General features: G+C 35.1%; 4 protein-coding genes across 5 annotated transcripts; 1 reads left to right on the top strand and 3 right to left on the bottom strand.

Annotated features, from left to right (window-relative positions):
• Positions 1-8: 8 nt before the first annotated feature.
• On the bottom strand, positions 9-4415 carry LOC128393530 (oxysterol-binding protein-related protein 9-like). Of its 2 annotated transcripts, none has more exons than XM_053353714.1 (5): positions 3698-4415; positions 2006-2808; positions 1289-1820; positions 849-1196; positions 9-760 (listed from the first exon to the last, which is right to left on the bottom strand). In XM_053353714.1, exons 1-5 carry the CDS (start codon positions 4241-4243, stop codon positions 635-637), a joined length of 2355 nt encoding a protein of 784 aa, XP_053209689.1. In that variant the 5' UTR covers positions 4244-4415; the 3' UTR covers positions 9-634. The 2 variants fall into 2 exon arrangements, with proteins under 2 accessions (XP_053209689.1, XP_053209690.1); XM_053353715.1 differs by lacking the exon at positions 3698-4415 and adding an exon at positions 2917-3152.
• A 2111-nt stretch (positions 4416-6526) lies between these two features.
• On the top strand, positions 6527-8101 carry LOC128393544 (high-affinity choline transporter 1-like). The gene is made up of 2 exons (XM_053353730.1): positions 6527-7233; positions 7860-8101. Exons 1-2 carry the CDS (start codon positions 7059-7061, stop codon positions 7967-7969), a joined length of 285 nt encoding a protein of 94 aa, XP_053209705.1. The 5' UTR covers positions 6527-7058; the 3' UTR covers positions 7970-8101.
• Positions 8102-8159: 58 nt separating this feature from the next.
• On the bottom strand, positions 8160-15342 carry LOC128393528 (cadherin-87A-like). The gene has a single exon (XM_053353711.1). The coding sequence runs from the start codon at positions 14677-14679 to the stop codon at positions 8359-8361; it is 6321 nt and encodes a 2106-aa protein (XP_053209686.1). The 5' UTR covers positions 14680-15342; the 3' UTR covers positions 8160-8358.
• A 265-nt stretch (positions 15343-15607) lies between these two features.
• On the bottom strand, positions 15608-16155 carry LOC128393489 (MAGUK p55 subfamily member 2-like; the record flags this gene model as incomplete). The annotated part of the gene is made up of 1 exon (XM_053353673.1): positions 15608-16155. A coding segment is annotated over one exon (531 nt), but the record flags the coding sequence as incomplete, so codon positions are not given.
• Positions 16156-16402: the final 247 nt, after the last annotated feature.

Here is a 16402-nt window from a genome sequence, read left to right as displayed (position 1 = left end):
CAAATTGATTAAATTTTGTATGAAAAAAAAGTGTTGGCAAAACCACATTTTGTATTAATGACACTTTGCAAAGATTGTTTCAATTTACAATTTAAGGACAAAAGGGTAAATCATACAAATCACAATCAATAGTCTCAATTTGAAAGTTAATTGAAAAATTTCAACAATCAAATTGAGAGAAAGGGGAGGAAAACTATAGTTGCGATAATTGGATTGCTACTTCAAATTTGACAATTCAAAAATTTAATCTCATCTTCTCACTAACTTTTTTTAATTATCATTAATTTTCATACTTAATGATTATTCATGATCAAAAATATAATTATATTGATTCCCTTCAAATGATCAGAACGGAACGACTAGGGTTTCTCTTTTGATGATAATAATAATAACAAATTGATTAGGATGATTGGGTGAAGATGATTATGATCATTGATGTTATATGAAGAGTTAAATTTGATTAGTTAATTAATAACAAACATGGTCGATGAAGGCGTAAAGTTGATCCATTTGTAAGGGAACTGGAAAAATATATCAATTGATTTTCCAATTTGCAATCATGATCAATTTGATATTGATTGTGATTTACGAGTAACAATTAAAAGCAAATCATTTTTTCTGATATTATCACTAATCAAGATGTTGCTGGTGAAGTGGTGGTAGTGGTTGTTGTTGTTGTTGTTGTTGCTCCTTTGCTCGTTGAAGATCTTGTAGTTAACGGATGATTAAAATACCAATTATCACCTAAATTGTGGAAGACCTGGAGAAAAAGAATTGGAATTGGAATAGATTTAGAATTAATTTTGTTTCCAAATTGTTTAATTTCGCTGTTTGGAATTACTAGTTACCCGATTGGTCCATTTCTCTTTTGCTTGTTGACGCTCTTTAACTAAATCACGTTGACCTTGTTCGACAACAAATTTCGCATTAGTAGCAGAATTTACATCGCGCATTTTTAAGGCTCGAGTCACATCTTTCCATAATCGCCTTGATTCATAAATCTCTTGTTCTGAAATTGGTTGAACAACTTTCTTAATTGTTTTCATCGCTTTCGTATCGACAAACATTTCACTTGGTCCGTTGGCCTTTTTCGCATACATTACACCATTCCATTCACCAGATAGCGTTAGAACCACTTTTTTTGACGGATTCAATATCTCACCGGTGATTCGATGTTTTTTACCACCATAAAAAGGCTAATTTGAGGGATGAAAGAAAAGAAAATAATTTCATCAGCAATTATAAAGTAAAATGAATAATAATAATGAGCGGATTTAGTTGTTTTTACCTTTGTTAAAAAATCAATATTTGCATGGTAACCTGATTGGGGACAATTAACAGTTACAGAACCACCAAGTTCAATCCAAGGAACTGTTAGGATTGAACGTCCATAGGCACTTGGAAAAGTGATTACATATTCTTCCCCTTTTTCCAATAAATAGATTGACCCTTGGCCAATATGGTGGACACCGATTGAGAGTCCTAGGAATTTAGATTTTGTGTATATATGAGCGGAACACATAATCTTTTTATTAACATGTTCAGCATAGAAAGCGGAAACAGGCGGATGGTGGGAAACTTGTTCAGCAAGAAAAGTAAGATCATTAGACACTGCCCATGGTACGGGTCCATCTTTAACGGTAGTTGATGAGGGATCGTTTTCATTACAAGGTAATTTCCAATGACAACGAAATATTTCACCGAGAACGGGATTGTAGGGCTTTTTGGCTACACTGGCCTTTCGACCAGCATGGAATGCAGAGAGATACCACCTTACAGTGGCTATGAATCTTTCCTCTGGTGTTTCAAAATCAGGAATACTAGATGAACAAGAGAAAGATGAGAGAAAGAAAAAAAACAAAGGTTGATGACGTTGGGATTTTATGGATCATCATGATGATTGATTATGAATGTGAATATGAATTGAAGGTGGTAAATATGACAGGGTAAGGTGGTTATTAGAATTAGAGTAGATGGAAACAACAATAGAATAGAAATTATTTACCTGATAAATAGATCAGGGTGGGCAAAAAAATCGGCATACATTTCAAGTAAAGATCTTCTTTCTAAAATGAATGTTGGTAGAACCACTTTGGTCAAATCCATACCAATTTTAACTTGAGATAAAAGGTGAGATATAACTGACCCATGGCTTTCAAATGAGCCAAGATCTTCATCATCGGTTTCTTCGTAAAATTTATCATAATCAATGGTTGACGAATCCATATTATTATATTCATGGAGAGAGTTTATGTTAAAAGATTCGATAGATTTACAAGCAGCATCAATTGAACCAACTACAGTTGAAGGTGAATTGGGTGTCTCCTCGGTTGCATCATAAAAACAATCCTCTTCATCGGAGGAGGAATAGGAAACCTCGGGAACACCATTTAAACCACTGATCTCACCAAGCAATCGTCTTTTTAACTTGTTACTATTACTATCACCACTATTATTTGAACTAACACTTTCTGGCCTTGAACCTGTAACACCACTGACAAGATCACTGGTATAATTATGATGATTAACCTCTTCGTCTTCCTCTTCCTCTTCACCTCCTACTCTTTTTGTTGTTGTTGATGATGTGGTTGATAATAAGGAGGATGATAATTTAACAGGATCCGTTGAATTATTTAGATTATCTGGTAAGAATGACCTTGTTTCAAGTTGATTTAAATCTTTTGTTGATTGTTGTGGTTCTTTAGATGATGATGATGATGTTGATTGTTGTTGTTGTTGTTGTTGGATTACTTCTGAGTTTTGGTTCATTCTTTCATTAAAAACACCATTAATAGGATTTAATGTATTCTAATTGATGTAAAGATTAGAAAAAAAAGAAAATTATAAAAAAATCATATAAATTAAATGAAAATAAAATAAAATCACTTTTTGGTTAAGGAAAAACCTTCTGTTTACCTTCACAATGGTGAGATTATCTAACTTAGATTGAGACTCTCCCTGTTGTTTATTATTTGAATCGCACATGGATTTGAGCAAGAACAATAATTTAACATGAGCAATCAATGGTTAGTATTAAGATTATATGGAAAAAGTGATTAATTAAAATATTACTAATGAAAAGGGGTGTGAGTTTGTTTTAAGGTAACAAGTGGGAAACTGATGCTTTTTGATTGCTAATCTGAATTCATATCTCTCTCTCTCTCTCTCTCTCTCTCTCTCTCTGGTCTCTCACTAGCTCTCTGTCTCACTCTCTTGATTCAAATTTGATTTTTTTTTCTTGTCTGATTAACCATCCAGAACATTACAAAAAAGTGGATTGAGAAGAGATAAAACCTGTCTTTCTCTCTCTCTTCTCTCTCATGATGAAAATGGTTGAAAGATGAGCACAGACAATAATCAACATTGAAAATTGTAAGTGTTTACATGGTTAGATTAACAATTTTGTTGATGATGTATAAGAGATAAATCATCAAGAGGAAACAGTTTAAACATACGAACAGGTAGTTGGGTAAACAGGTGAATACGAAATTGGAACAAATTAATTGATGAAGCTGATAAATTGAATTAGAAAAAAGAAACTTGGAAAGGAAAAGGGAGAGAATCTGAACCATGGACAATTGTTTAAATAGTGCAAAGTAATGATGATGATGATTGTGATGATGGAAAAGAATTTTTCTTCTTTTTTCAATTTTAGAAGAACAAAAAAAAAAGATGGAAGAACAAAAGATGAATTTACCTTGGCAATTTGAAGAAGAATAATTGTATGTTTAACAGAATCTAAAAGAGACAAAAGGGAAACTCTTATGTCAATTAATTTCTGTCGATCAGTTTCTTCACAAATCGATTCAATTTGACTATCCAAGTATTTCGCTTGATTTATGAGAAGATTAAGATAAGTATCAGTCTCAGAGATTTTTCTTTCATAATCTTTTATAGAGGGAAGTTGAAAGTGTTCACTTTTCTTTGGTCGGCGTCTATGTGTATGCCTAAGAATTGTTTCTTCCAATGCGGTTACCCATTTAATCCTTTCCTCGGCGGTTTGTGCTTGAAAATGAAACATTTTACAATCAACGGTAATTGTAAAGGTAAAATCATCTTCTATATCAATACCAATCACGGCTCCTTTTAAACGTACACATCCTCGCCTATCACCACGAACCATTTTCTCCTTTGATGTATAATAGGAAAGTAAAGCTTGATCATTGTCCAAAACAAACCAACGATACTGCCAACCATTGACAACATTTGTCCATTTACAAAGTGGCCCTTCCAATATACTCATGTTTACAACTGTTGTAAAAAAAATTGTACGATAATGTTTAAAATAAAAAGGAGAACAAAAGAACAAGAAAATAAATTAATAAATTAATTCTCCAATTTTAGAAAAGTCTCAACATTAAAATTATGAAGAAAATAAAAACAAAAACAAAAAGAACCGAAATTCATCATAACAAAACGTTAGATGGAGACACTTTTTTTCTCACACTGTTAACGAATCTTATGTAAGTAGGCGTTCCGAACGGCTTCTCGTCGTCATGGTAACAGGTGTAAGTCTTTTTTAGCGGCAGATTAGAAGAAACTATTTAGGAGAAACGATTGGAGGTATTAAAACAATTGATAAAATGTAACGAGTAATGGGAATTCAGACAATAATAAATCGTCATATTTTAATTTCAAGGTTATTCCGGTCATTCTTTTAGTATAAGGTTTCAAGGTCATTTGTGTTTGACCATCAATGACTTTGATATTAAAACACAACGATTAAGTTTTTTGGATTCGGACTCGTCTTATGGTAGTTTGGCCGACACTCAATTGTCGTATTATAATATCAAGGTCATTTGGTGGTCACAATCGACCCAAACAACCCTGAAAAAGCAGATCTGAAAAGAGCGATTACCATTATGAATATTATGGCAATTGGTTTTTCTTTCACTAAATTTTTGATTGTTTTTTCATCAGGAAAAAAGTTTTGAAATAATTGAAGTGATTGAAACGAAAGGTTACAACTATCAGAACTAAGATACATCAATGGAAGTTCCTATAAAATCAGTTCAGAAAAAGGTCATCACCATGAGCCAGTTAAGAAATTTTAGCAATATGGATCCTGAGACGAAAATGACGAGGAAAGTTATCTCTACAAGTCCTGGCAAATTCCGCGAGCATAATTTCCGTTGTGATGGGAACTGTAATCGCCTTACTTTGGAAAATTCTAGGTTATCTATTAATATTTGACTTTTTTGTAAACCAATTTTGCACAAAATATGAGTGTTATCAAATTTTGTACTACTAATTATTCTTTCTCAAACTGATTAATAAATAACTTGAATTTTTTTATTTACTTCATCAGGAGGTATTATTGAATTCAGCAAATTTAAATTCTTTGGAACGAAGATTCAAAGATTTGAAAATTCTTTAAGAGCTCTGTGTTTGGAATCATTATCACAATGAGCTAAAATTCATCTATCAGGATGAAAAACGCGTAGAATACTAAAATCCTACAAATGACCTTGAAACACGTTCTTTCACCAGTAAATTAAACGACCCTCATTCATATTGGAGGTCAATGTAGATGTAGCTCTAATTACGAGGGTATAGTCTTGAAATTGACGATCAACCAAGGCAAGCAAATCGTCCCTGATAATTAAGATGCTACCTAGAGAAATCACAACCAAATTATAATAATAAAAAATGATCATCATGATTGAAATGACATGGAAACTTTTTTAACTTCAAATCTTATTGGTCATAATCTTAACTGTATCGTTTAAATTAATCGCTCTTTTCGTGGTTTACAAATTTTTGTAAACAATGGACAAACTAATCAAGACCATTCTAATCACACCCACCAATAAAATAGATCAACAGTTGATGAAGACGAAAATTCTGCTGTCATTATAATTGAAGCAAGTGTTGCTTAAGTTTCCGAGACAAAACTCTAATTTCTTAATCAATATTAATTGTTATAATTTTTCCTACTCTAACCATGACCCAAGTCTATTCATCGATTCCTTAATTTCTTTATCATGACTGTACCTAATTAACAAACCCCTCTGTCAGTTTAATAGGAATATTAGTCAAGTTAATTGTGGGGAAAAAAACCACGAAACAGTTTAATCCGTTCTATCTATTGTTTGTAAACCTTTAATCCTTTTCTTGATTATCTAATAATTTTCCCACTCTTTTGTTGTCCAAACCCAAAAAAAATCACCAAATTTTGTTTAATATTCAAAAATTGGTCCAAATTACTGTTAACTTTAAATTAACTTAAATCAAAGTCAAGAATTACCTTGAATTCATCAATTCAAAGTAATTTAGTTGTAAGATTTGAACCCATGTAAATTGTTATTCGTTAACAATGTTAAATCAAATTATAGTTTCAATTCACAATTAAGTTAAAGTTCAATAGCAAAAAAAATGATGTGTATTTTTAGTCAAACAATTGATTAGATCTGAAAATGTAACTATGATGTTTAGTTTAATAAGAATATCACAAAAAAACATTACAATCGAGTTGTTAATTAACCTTAATGATAATCTATTTGACAATGAATTCTAATTGTTTATTAATTACAGGAATGAAGGATATCGAGCCTTTTATAAAGGATTAACACCAAGCTTAATCAGAGTGGTTCCTCAAACATCAATTACATTATTAACTTACGAAAACACAATTAGATTCCTGAAGAAGCAAAAAAATGAATCATATCAATCCAAGAATTCATTGTTTTGAATTAACCATCATCATCATCATCATTACTGTCATCATTTAAATTGTCATCCATTGATCTCATTTCCCCTTTTCATTGACAATTGAACGTTAATTGTTGATCAACAAAAACAAAAGGAGAAACGATCAACAGCCACACACAATTAACGCAAAAGATTTAAGCATAAATCAAAGTGATTTGATTAACCATCAATAGATGAACATTTTTTTATTCACCAATTTGCAATTTATTGTTCCCAAATGTTACTACTCATCATATCATCTAATTAATCAATTGCTGGTCCAAATTGTTATCAAGCTGAAATTCATTTTATATCATCGATAATCAATCAATATCAACAAATCAATTCGAAACCAAAGGTTGTGACAAATGACGGTTAATTTGGCCGGAGTTTTTTCCGTTGTGATATTTTACATTCTAATCTTAGCTGTTGGTATTTGGGCTGGAAGGAAGAAATCACCTGATGGCGTCGAAACGGAAACGGAAGAGGTTATGTTGGCAGGTCGGAACATTGGCCTATTCGTCGGTATATTCACCATGACAGGTAATTCCAAGCAAAAACTAACAATAATCCAATACCTTGCAATTAGATATCAAACTAACTAACTATCGATATAATTTTGACTTGAAATCAATTAGAATCAATCAGAATATTGATTATTTCAAATAATAGTAATAAATTGTCACCATTACATGTAATAGATTCACAGATTGAAAAACTAATTTCAATTCTTGTGCGCACATAATAACAATAGGAAATTCTGATTAATCAGTAACATGATAACTCATATAAGTTTTTTTCAGTCTCCAATTAAATATTCAGTAAATTAATGCGATAAAATAATTCTGTCAATCTAATGATCATCAAGGATAATAAATTGACCAGAAAATCAAGTAAACAACTCGATTAGTTAAACATTTCATCAGCAGAAACATTCACTACAATTAACCTTTTATGACTCTTGACCTTTTTATTTTTACTCTTCTTATATTATCACAATAATGATCTTGGAGTTTTTTTTATCATCAATATAATAATATGATAATACTTTCAGAGTGTAACATGTTAGTGTTTATTGATTTTTTTACCCAAATCGATTTGCATTTTTCATCGAAATCTTTAATTATCGTTTTTTTTCATCTTCTCATCAATTATTTGATATTTTTCAGCTACTTGGGTTGGAGGAGGTTATATTAATGGAACCGCTGAAGCGATGTATGCCCATGGACTGATCTGGTCAATTTTTTTATGTGTAAATGAAAGCACAACAACTAAATAAATAATGCAAATTTGATTTACTTTCCGTTGGCCAAGAAATTTATTTGGTTTCACTCCCAAAAAATGGAAATAATCACCTTTACAAAAGTTCGAAGTTAATGGTTGCCGTCCGTCAAAGATTATTCTCTAGCCTCAATGTGAAAGATAATTCGTGATCCAATCAGACAATAAGCCATAAGATGAGCGGAAGTATTTTCAAGTTCGAAAAGTTACTTTAATCATTACTTTAAGCAGAAGGATAGAAAACAATAAATTAACCAATTAAAAAATAAAAGCTTTACATGAGCAATTTAAAATAATAGAATCTATTAGTTAGAAATTGATTCTAACCAAAGTTGATAAACGAAAATATTTTTTATCATAATTTGTGTTACTATTGATCAATTGTATTTACAGTAAATGACCAATTAACTGTGGTTGACCAAAGTTATCGTACGGATTAACCTCGCCCTCGACAAGATTAGTTGTGTCCATGTTATCGGGTGAAATTCTTGGTGATAATTCATGATATTCATGAGAATCAGATGTATCCTGTTGATTATTGATCGGTAGAGTGGAGATTGGTATTTGTGGTACTCGTTGTCGAACTCGAGTTCGAACACCCAAAGAAGCGTAATGGTTTGATTCTGTTTCTGGTGGTATTAAATTGGTTGTTGACATTGATGAAGGTTCGGTGGGTAGACAACCGTCATAGACTGACCCTGGTCCAGTTGAAGGTGCAACTCGATAAGATAATTCTTGTTCTTCGTAATATTTTGACCCATTTTCAGTCCAAAGTGGATTTTCTTTGGCGTAATTTGCTCGAGCCGAAGCTACTCCTGTTGGTGATGAATTACTGGTGGGCACTTGTTGACGTTTATCAGCATTTGAGATGCTCTTTGGTTTTCGCCATCGTGATTTAGCTGTTTCTTGACCCGAGAAACCCGAGGCCAAATAAAGGCTACTACCGTGGACACTTGGTGGGGAATCGGGGGACGATTGTTGTCCTTGGTTTTGTTGTTGTTGTTGTTGGTTTGGTTGCTGCTGTTGGGATTGCTGTTGTCCACCATTTTGATTATTGGTGTTTGTTACATTACTGTAACCTTTGAGAGCGGAAACTTTAGCTTTGTAGGCCGCTTTTGATGCCGATTCAATGAGTTTATGGTGATACCAAGTACGGAGACAGCAACAGCCAACGGCCATTGAAAGGAAGCCGATAATTAATAATAAGACGAGAACCATTAGGACGATTGAGATTACGTCCATATCTTCAATGTCGAAACCCAAGAAGGACGAAGTTACTAATGGAGCTGCCGATACACCGGCTAATGTGATTTCTTCAATTTGAATTTGATTCTCACTTGAAAGTAGATCGGCTCTAGAATCTAGTTTGGCAATTATTCGAGCTGGACTAAGGTTGGTGTAGGTTCGATCGTCAACCACCAAAGTGTAAACATCGGACCATTTTTTCACAGGTCGACCGATCTTCGAGCTAAAATGATACCTAATGTCGTTGATAATGGTCCGGGAATCGGTAGCATTGCAAAGTAGCTCTTCAATCTCGTCTTTTCGAGCGTTAATTGCTTCAGGTTTCATTCTTATGGTCACTTTGATCAGTTTGGTCTCATCATAGACCCAAAGATAAACCTTTGCGGTTGCCGTTCGATGAGGTGAAGCCTTTTCTCTAGCCTCAAGGTGGAGGATGAATCGAGATCCAATCGGATATTGAGCCATAAGATGAGCGGTGATAATTTTACCAGAATCAGGATCTATCGTGAACGGAGAGGGAATTGGACGAACTGGAGTATCAGGGGAATCGTAACCTTTCCTGTACAAGTCGATTGATGAAATCGTATAAACAAGTGATGAGTTTGCACCTTGATCGGGATCATTGGCCTTCACTGAGACGGACAAAGCTCGACCGATTTCGGCTCGGTGGTTGATCCCTGCTCGATAAATGGGCTTACTAAATATTGGCTTATTATCGTTAAGATCACTAATCATTACATGAACCAATGCCAATGATAAATCATCAGGATCATAATAACGGGATTTAATTGTCATCTTTTCATTTTCCTTGCGTTTATCAGCCGTCAGTGTGGATTTAACACCTTCGTTGGTCTCATTTATATCGGAGGTCAGGGGTGCTGAATCTGCTGCCGATGTAGCTTTGATTACGAGGTAATAGTCTTGTTGAGATTCACGATCAAACGAAACATTGGAAAACAATTGGCCGCTGGTTCGATCGATATGAAATTCACCAGGTGATCCATTGGAACCAATTAAATAATAATAGACTTTTTTATCGATCACATCGCGATCGATTGCTGAAAGTTTACCGATCAAACTGCCTCGAGGTTGATTCTCAGCGATTGTGAACAAATAAGTTTCATCGGTGTTGGAATGACGTTGGAATTCAGGTCGATTATCGTCCATGTCTTTAATCAGAACGGTCAATTTTTGAAGAGATTCAAATGATTGTGGTTCTCCCATGTAATCTTCAACAGATAGAACCAGTTCATAGGAATCTTTTTCCTCCCGGTCGAAAGGTACTTTTGACGTGATAAGACCAGAATCAGGATCGATCTGGAACTCATCCGTTTCTTGGACATTTGTCGATGCATCTTTTTTGAACGAATATCTGACAACTCCGTTGTGTCCATTGTCTTCATCATAAGCTTCAACTCGAATCACTTTGGTCCCTGGTTTTTGATTCTCGAGGAAACTTATAGTTGGACTTGAAGGTATAATAAATCGAGGTTTATGTCGATTCATCTCGATAACTTTGATCTTAACGAAAGTTTCGTCAAAAAATGGTCCACTTCCTGATTGATCTCGAGCCTCGATTTTCAATTTATACTCTTTAACATTGCCATTAACTTCAAGAGGTGACCGGACGGCATAGATCATACCTGTTGATCGGTCAATCTCAAAGATGTTTCGAGTATTACCAGAGACGATTCGATAGGCCACCATACCGTTAACTCCTTCGTCGGGATCTTCAGCGAAAACTTGAAGAACTGGAATTCGAGTTAATGTTGAAGAGCCATCAAAATGTCCAAAAGTTGAACCTTCGTAATCACGATTTTTAAATGCTGGTGAATTATCATTAACATCGACGATTTTAATGTAAACAGGAATTGAAAGGAATCGATTGATTGGTGAGGTCGATGAATTTGTCGTTTCGTCGGCTAGGTTATCAGTCGCAGCGACTTGTAATGTTATCTCTCGAAGTCCTTTCTCTCGATCCAAAAGGGCACCAGGAGCGACTTTAATGACTCCCGTCTCAGAATCGATGATGAAATTGTCCGTTAAACTTGACGCTTGATCAACCGAAGCCACTGACGAACCCGATTGACTTATAATTGAATAAGCAATTTTACCAAATTTACCTCGATCATGATCTGTCGCTTTGACCTTCACCACAACCGATCCTGGTGGACTGTCCTCTGGAATCGTTGTATTGTAAAATGGAACCTCAAATTGGGGCTCATTGTCGTTAATATTAATAACGTTAACGGTCACTTTAGCCGTTGCAGATAATATTGGTATCCCTGAGTCGTAAGCATAAACATTGAATCGTATTGGGAGCGATGGGTCATTTTGATCGTGCCTTAGTTGACCTTCATCAAGATCTCCTTCACTGGTCAGTGGAAGTCGCTCAAAGTCAATTGACTTTTTAATGGTCAACACTCCGGACTCACCATTTATCTCAAAGTAATCACTTTCTGGATTAATTGTGTAACGGGATATCTTTGATTCCAGATCAGTGGCCAACAGACTAGCGACTACTGTACCAATTGGAAGCTCTTCAACGATTGAAAAGGTCATTTCAGGTCGATTAGGAGACCAAGGTAATGAAAAGGTTGGTGGTGAATCATTATGATCAATCAGGGTGACGATTATGTTACCAAAACCAACCTGAGATGTTGGTGTTGATGAAGAGATGTCGGTAACGGAAACATTTAGGTTGACCACTGCAGCTGAATCACGATTAAGCTTTGATCCAACAACAATCCAACCTTCGGTGTCGATGGTGAAAAACTTTTCCACCTCGTACATGGCCTTATCATGAGGTCGTATTCTGATGCCATTTTTATCAACCCCTTGAACTGATTCTATGTGATATATTAAGGATGCTGGTGATTCGGCATCTGGATCGGTTGCATTGAGACGATGAATTCGAGTACCGGGAGATGTGGCCTCATTTACCTGACATCGTTGAGTTGTCGGGTAAAAGTAGGGTGACTTATCATTGTCATTGATCAGGTTAACGGTTAACATGGTTGTACCTGTTCGAGCGGGCACACCTCGATCAACAGCGATAATATCAATCGTATAAGTTGATTTACGATCATAATCCAAGGTTGAAGAGTTTGAGACCGAAACGGCACCGGTATTTTGGTCGATGGTGAAAGCATCGAATGAACCTTTCTCAATGGAATAATAAATTTCTGAGTTAATTCCTGAATCTGAATCAGTGGCCGTTATACGATCGACAATTGTTCCCGGTTCAGCTGATTCGGAGATTGAAGCTGTATAAGATTCTTTCTCAAAGATCGGTGTATTATCGTTGGCATCTCTCACGATAATTTCAACATCGGCAGTGGCCAGACCTTTACCTCCGTCACTTGCTTGAACTTTAAGGATAATCTTTTCCTCTTTTGATCTAATCTCTTGATTAACTTTAATCTCACCAAGACGGGATTCAATAGAGAAAAGTTTCTCCGAATTTCCAGATAAAAGGGAATATGTAATGACGGAGGTCACATCGGGGTCACGAGCTTTCACTCTAAGAGGAGGCTCAAATTTGGTTGAACCTTCATCAATGATGGCGGTGTATTTATCTCTCAAGAAAACGGGTGGATTATCATTAGAATCCATTACATTTATGGTTAACGGGACGACGGCAGTTTGTCCGAAGCCATCATTGGCCTGGTACGAAAGGTAATACGATGAACGGGTTTCATAGTCGATACAATTTCCTCTACCTGGTGTCTCACATTCAGCGACAGTTATAACACCGGTAGTTGGGTGGACTGAGAAAAGATGAGCACCATTTCCAAACAAGGAATAAGTTAAAGATGTAATTCTAGGGGAATCACGATCAGTGGCCTTGATGGTTCGAATTATTGTCCCAGCTAAAGCGTCCTCAAGAACACTACCTGTGTACATTTCCTCTTCAAAGGTTGGTTGATTATCGTTTACATCCTCGATCATAACAGTGACCGTAGAGGTTGAAGAGAATCGCTCTTTGGTAAAAGCTTCAGTTGCGATTACTTGAAGGATAAATTTCCGTTGATTTGGATTCTCATAATCAAGTGGACCTTTGGCCACTTTAATTGATACCGAAGATGATCCAGTGGCCAGTGGAGGTTCAACGGAAAAGATACCAGAAGCATCGTCCAGAGCAATATTGAAAACAGAATTGGATCCAGTGTCACGATCTTCGACCATCATGTCCAACGAAGCCAAAGGTGTCCCATTGGGAACACCTTCGGGAATGGTCACTTGATATTCGTGACGATTAAACCGAGGCGATTCATCGTTAACATCTTGTAAAGTTATGGTCACCGAAGCGATTGATGTTGCCAGAGGATCATCACGATTACCATAAGGTGAATCCAGTGAGTCCACTTCAATGGCCTTTACCTTGACGCTGATGACACCATTGGTTGAAGGAAATGCTTCCTTGTCCAGTTTACGAGCTACTCGCAACTGACCAGTCTTCAAATCTAATTTAAAACACTCAGAGGGATTTGTTAACAGCTCATAGACAACTGGACGTCCTCTTAGGTCATTTGCTTGACCATTACTTGTTGCAAGCGTATCTATACCTGACCGGTAAGCCTCAATGGACAGAGAATCGCCATCAACCGCTCTAAGGGTCATAACAAGTGACCCAACAGGTAAATCTTCCGATACAACTGCCGTGTTTGAACCGATAAAAACGGGAGGTTTATTTTGGACATTGGTAACGATCACTTTAACGGCCAACATTGAACTATGTGAACCATCAGAGATGGTCAATAGTAATTCAATTGGCTCCATATTGGGCTGGTAAGAGATTGACTTGACTAAACTAATTGAGAAACTGATTAAATTGGTTGATGCTTCGGTTAATAAATTGACCGTGAAATGGGGTGAGCAAGATTTACAGGAAACTCTTAGAATTGAACCAACCAGGTCAATATCTCGAGCGATTATCTTGTCGATTAAAATTGTTCCCGGTGGTGAATCTTCACTAATATTAACAGTTATCACATTAAATTGACCAGTTGGTGAACTTATTGGTCCAAGTGAAGGGTCAATATCAAACTTTGGTTGATTATCATTTTCATCGATGATAAAAATTGTGATCGGAACTCGAACTCGATTATTGGCATTTGAAGAACCACCACCGACAATATCCTCAACGAAAACGTTAAACTTGACCGATCCACCCAACGATTCCCGGTCAATCAATGAGGAAACGGACACAGCCCCAGAAATTGGATTAACAGTGAAAAGATTAGTTCCCTCTAATCCATAAGATAGAGATGAGTTTTCTGGATCAACGGCTTGTAAAGTACCAATAACAAATCCAATCGGACTGTTCTCATTGACCACTGAAAGGTCAAGGTTTTTGATAAAAGTGGGCGGTTGATTGGCTTGAGTTTGGTCCACAAGAAAACAAAACAAAATGACCACTTTAATGGACAGAATCACATTAAATCCCATTTGGAACATCATTGGAAATAAATAAAACTAATTATAACTTTTAAACTGATTGATTTCCAATCTTATTCACTAGATTAAGATTAACCAGTTGGCCTAAATTGTTATCAAAATAGCATCAAGATCAACATCATCACCAAACAATAACAATAACAAGATGATGTTTACCTTTGACGATTTTTTTTTGTTTGACCACAACAATAAAAGGAATTAATTGTTCATGTTGATTATTACACTGGAATTAACTCAAAGATAATTAGATGAATACAATTTATAAATTAACTAATTGGTTATCGTTATTGACTTGGCACTTTCAGTATTCTGACCAAGGTAACAGGTTGGAACCAACAAGTTTTCAATTGTTTTATTACCTTAAAAACTTGCTGACGCTGTTAAAGGTTGGCCTGAGAAAGAGATGAGGATGATGATGATGAAAGAAACAGGTAATAAGAAAGAGAAGAGAAAATTTTTTCATCTCTCTTTCTTTTCTTACTCTCTAATACTATTACCTTTTTGATTCTCGTGAACAAGTTAGCTAAGTATCAACAGAATCAAAACAATTTAAACTGGTTTAAGAAGTTTTTCTTGACTTCATTATCATCGTGATTAGTAAGTCCAGTTGACTTTAACATCTAAATGTACAAAAAGTTAATCACATTTTAGATATTTGATTCGTGTTAAAGATCACTAATAAAAAAATTTTCTCTTCTTATTCTCGATTTCATCTTTTATTCATTCATAGATGATTTCTTGATAATTAAATGTCCATCGACCATCACCTTGAACACCAACAGGAACCGTGAAAATTTTAATAGGAGAAAAAATCAATAATAGTTTGGGAAACGATCAACAAATGTAATTGTTAACACGCAACTTGTTGATTCAACTGGTCGTAAATTTGATTGATCACATTAATATTGGACAATAAACGTAATCAAATTAAACTTTTCTTGTTGTTGATCATCTTGTTGTAAGGGTGTTGACAGAATTTCCTACCTGAGGATTACAATCAAGGATACACATTTTACCCGATCTGATGATGGCTCGAATGGAATCTAATTTGGTACCATATAAGTGACCATCGAACTGACCCCATTCAAGGTATTTATGTTCACCAATATCGGCTTCCATTATTTCTCGCTTGACAAAATGATAAACTTTACCATCTTGTTCATTTTCTCGGATCGGACGTGAAGTGTGGGGCAAGGGAGATGAAAATCGATCAGAATCATAAGAGGTCAATCTTTGTTTGAGTGTTCGTCGACCGACACCTTGAGCACCAACAAGAACCAATGTTTTCCTTTCGAAAGGAGGAATTCGACAAACTTCTTCGTACAATATGAGCTCTGCTTTGTCGAAGTAGTTGTTCGCCTCAATTTGGTACATTTCTTTTCTCTTCTTTTTGGTGACTCGAGTTCCACAGATCGTTGTCTTTGTAGCATAGTCGAATTCTGGTCGAACAAAGGCTTTTCTCTTCTCTTCCAGTTCCTGAAAGCAAAAAAAGAGAAAAGAATTAAAAACATAATATTTACAGAATAATAAAAAACAATTGTTACAATCAATAGAAATGATAATTGATTTTTCATTAATCAGGAATTAAAACAGAAACTAATTAATTGCAGCAGAATTAGAAAAGAATTTCAATTTATTATCATCAGTTTGAGAAAAATAATTATTGGTATAAAATTGGATAACACTCATATTTTGAGCAAAATTGGTTTACAAAAAGGTCAAAAGA

Source organism: Panonychus citri, unplaced genomic scaffold, assembly GCF_014898815.1.
Source record: "Panonychus citri isolate SS breed McGregor unplaced genomic scaffold, ASM1489881v1 Contig00138, whole genome shotgun sequence".
NCBI lineage: Eukaryota > Metazoa > Arthropoda > Arachnida > Trombidiformes > Tetranychidae > Panonychus > Panonychus citri.
Note: the sequence above shows the minus strand (reverse complement) of the source record. Positions and strands in the feature narration are given on the sequence as shown.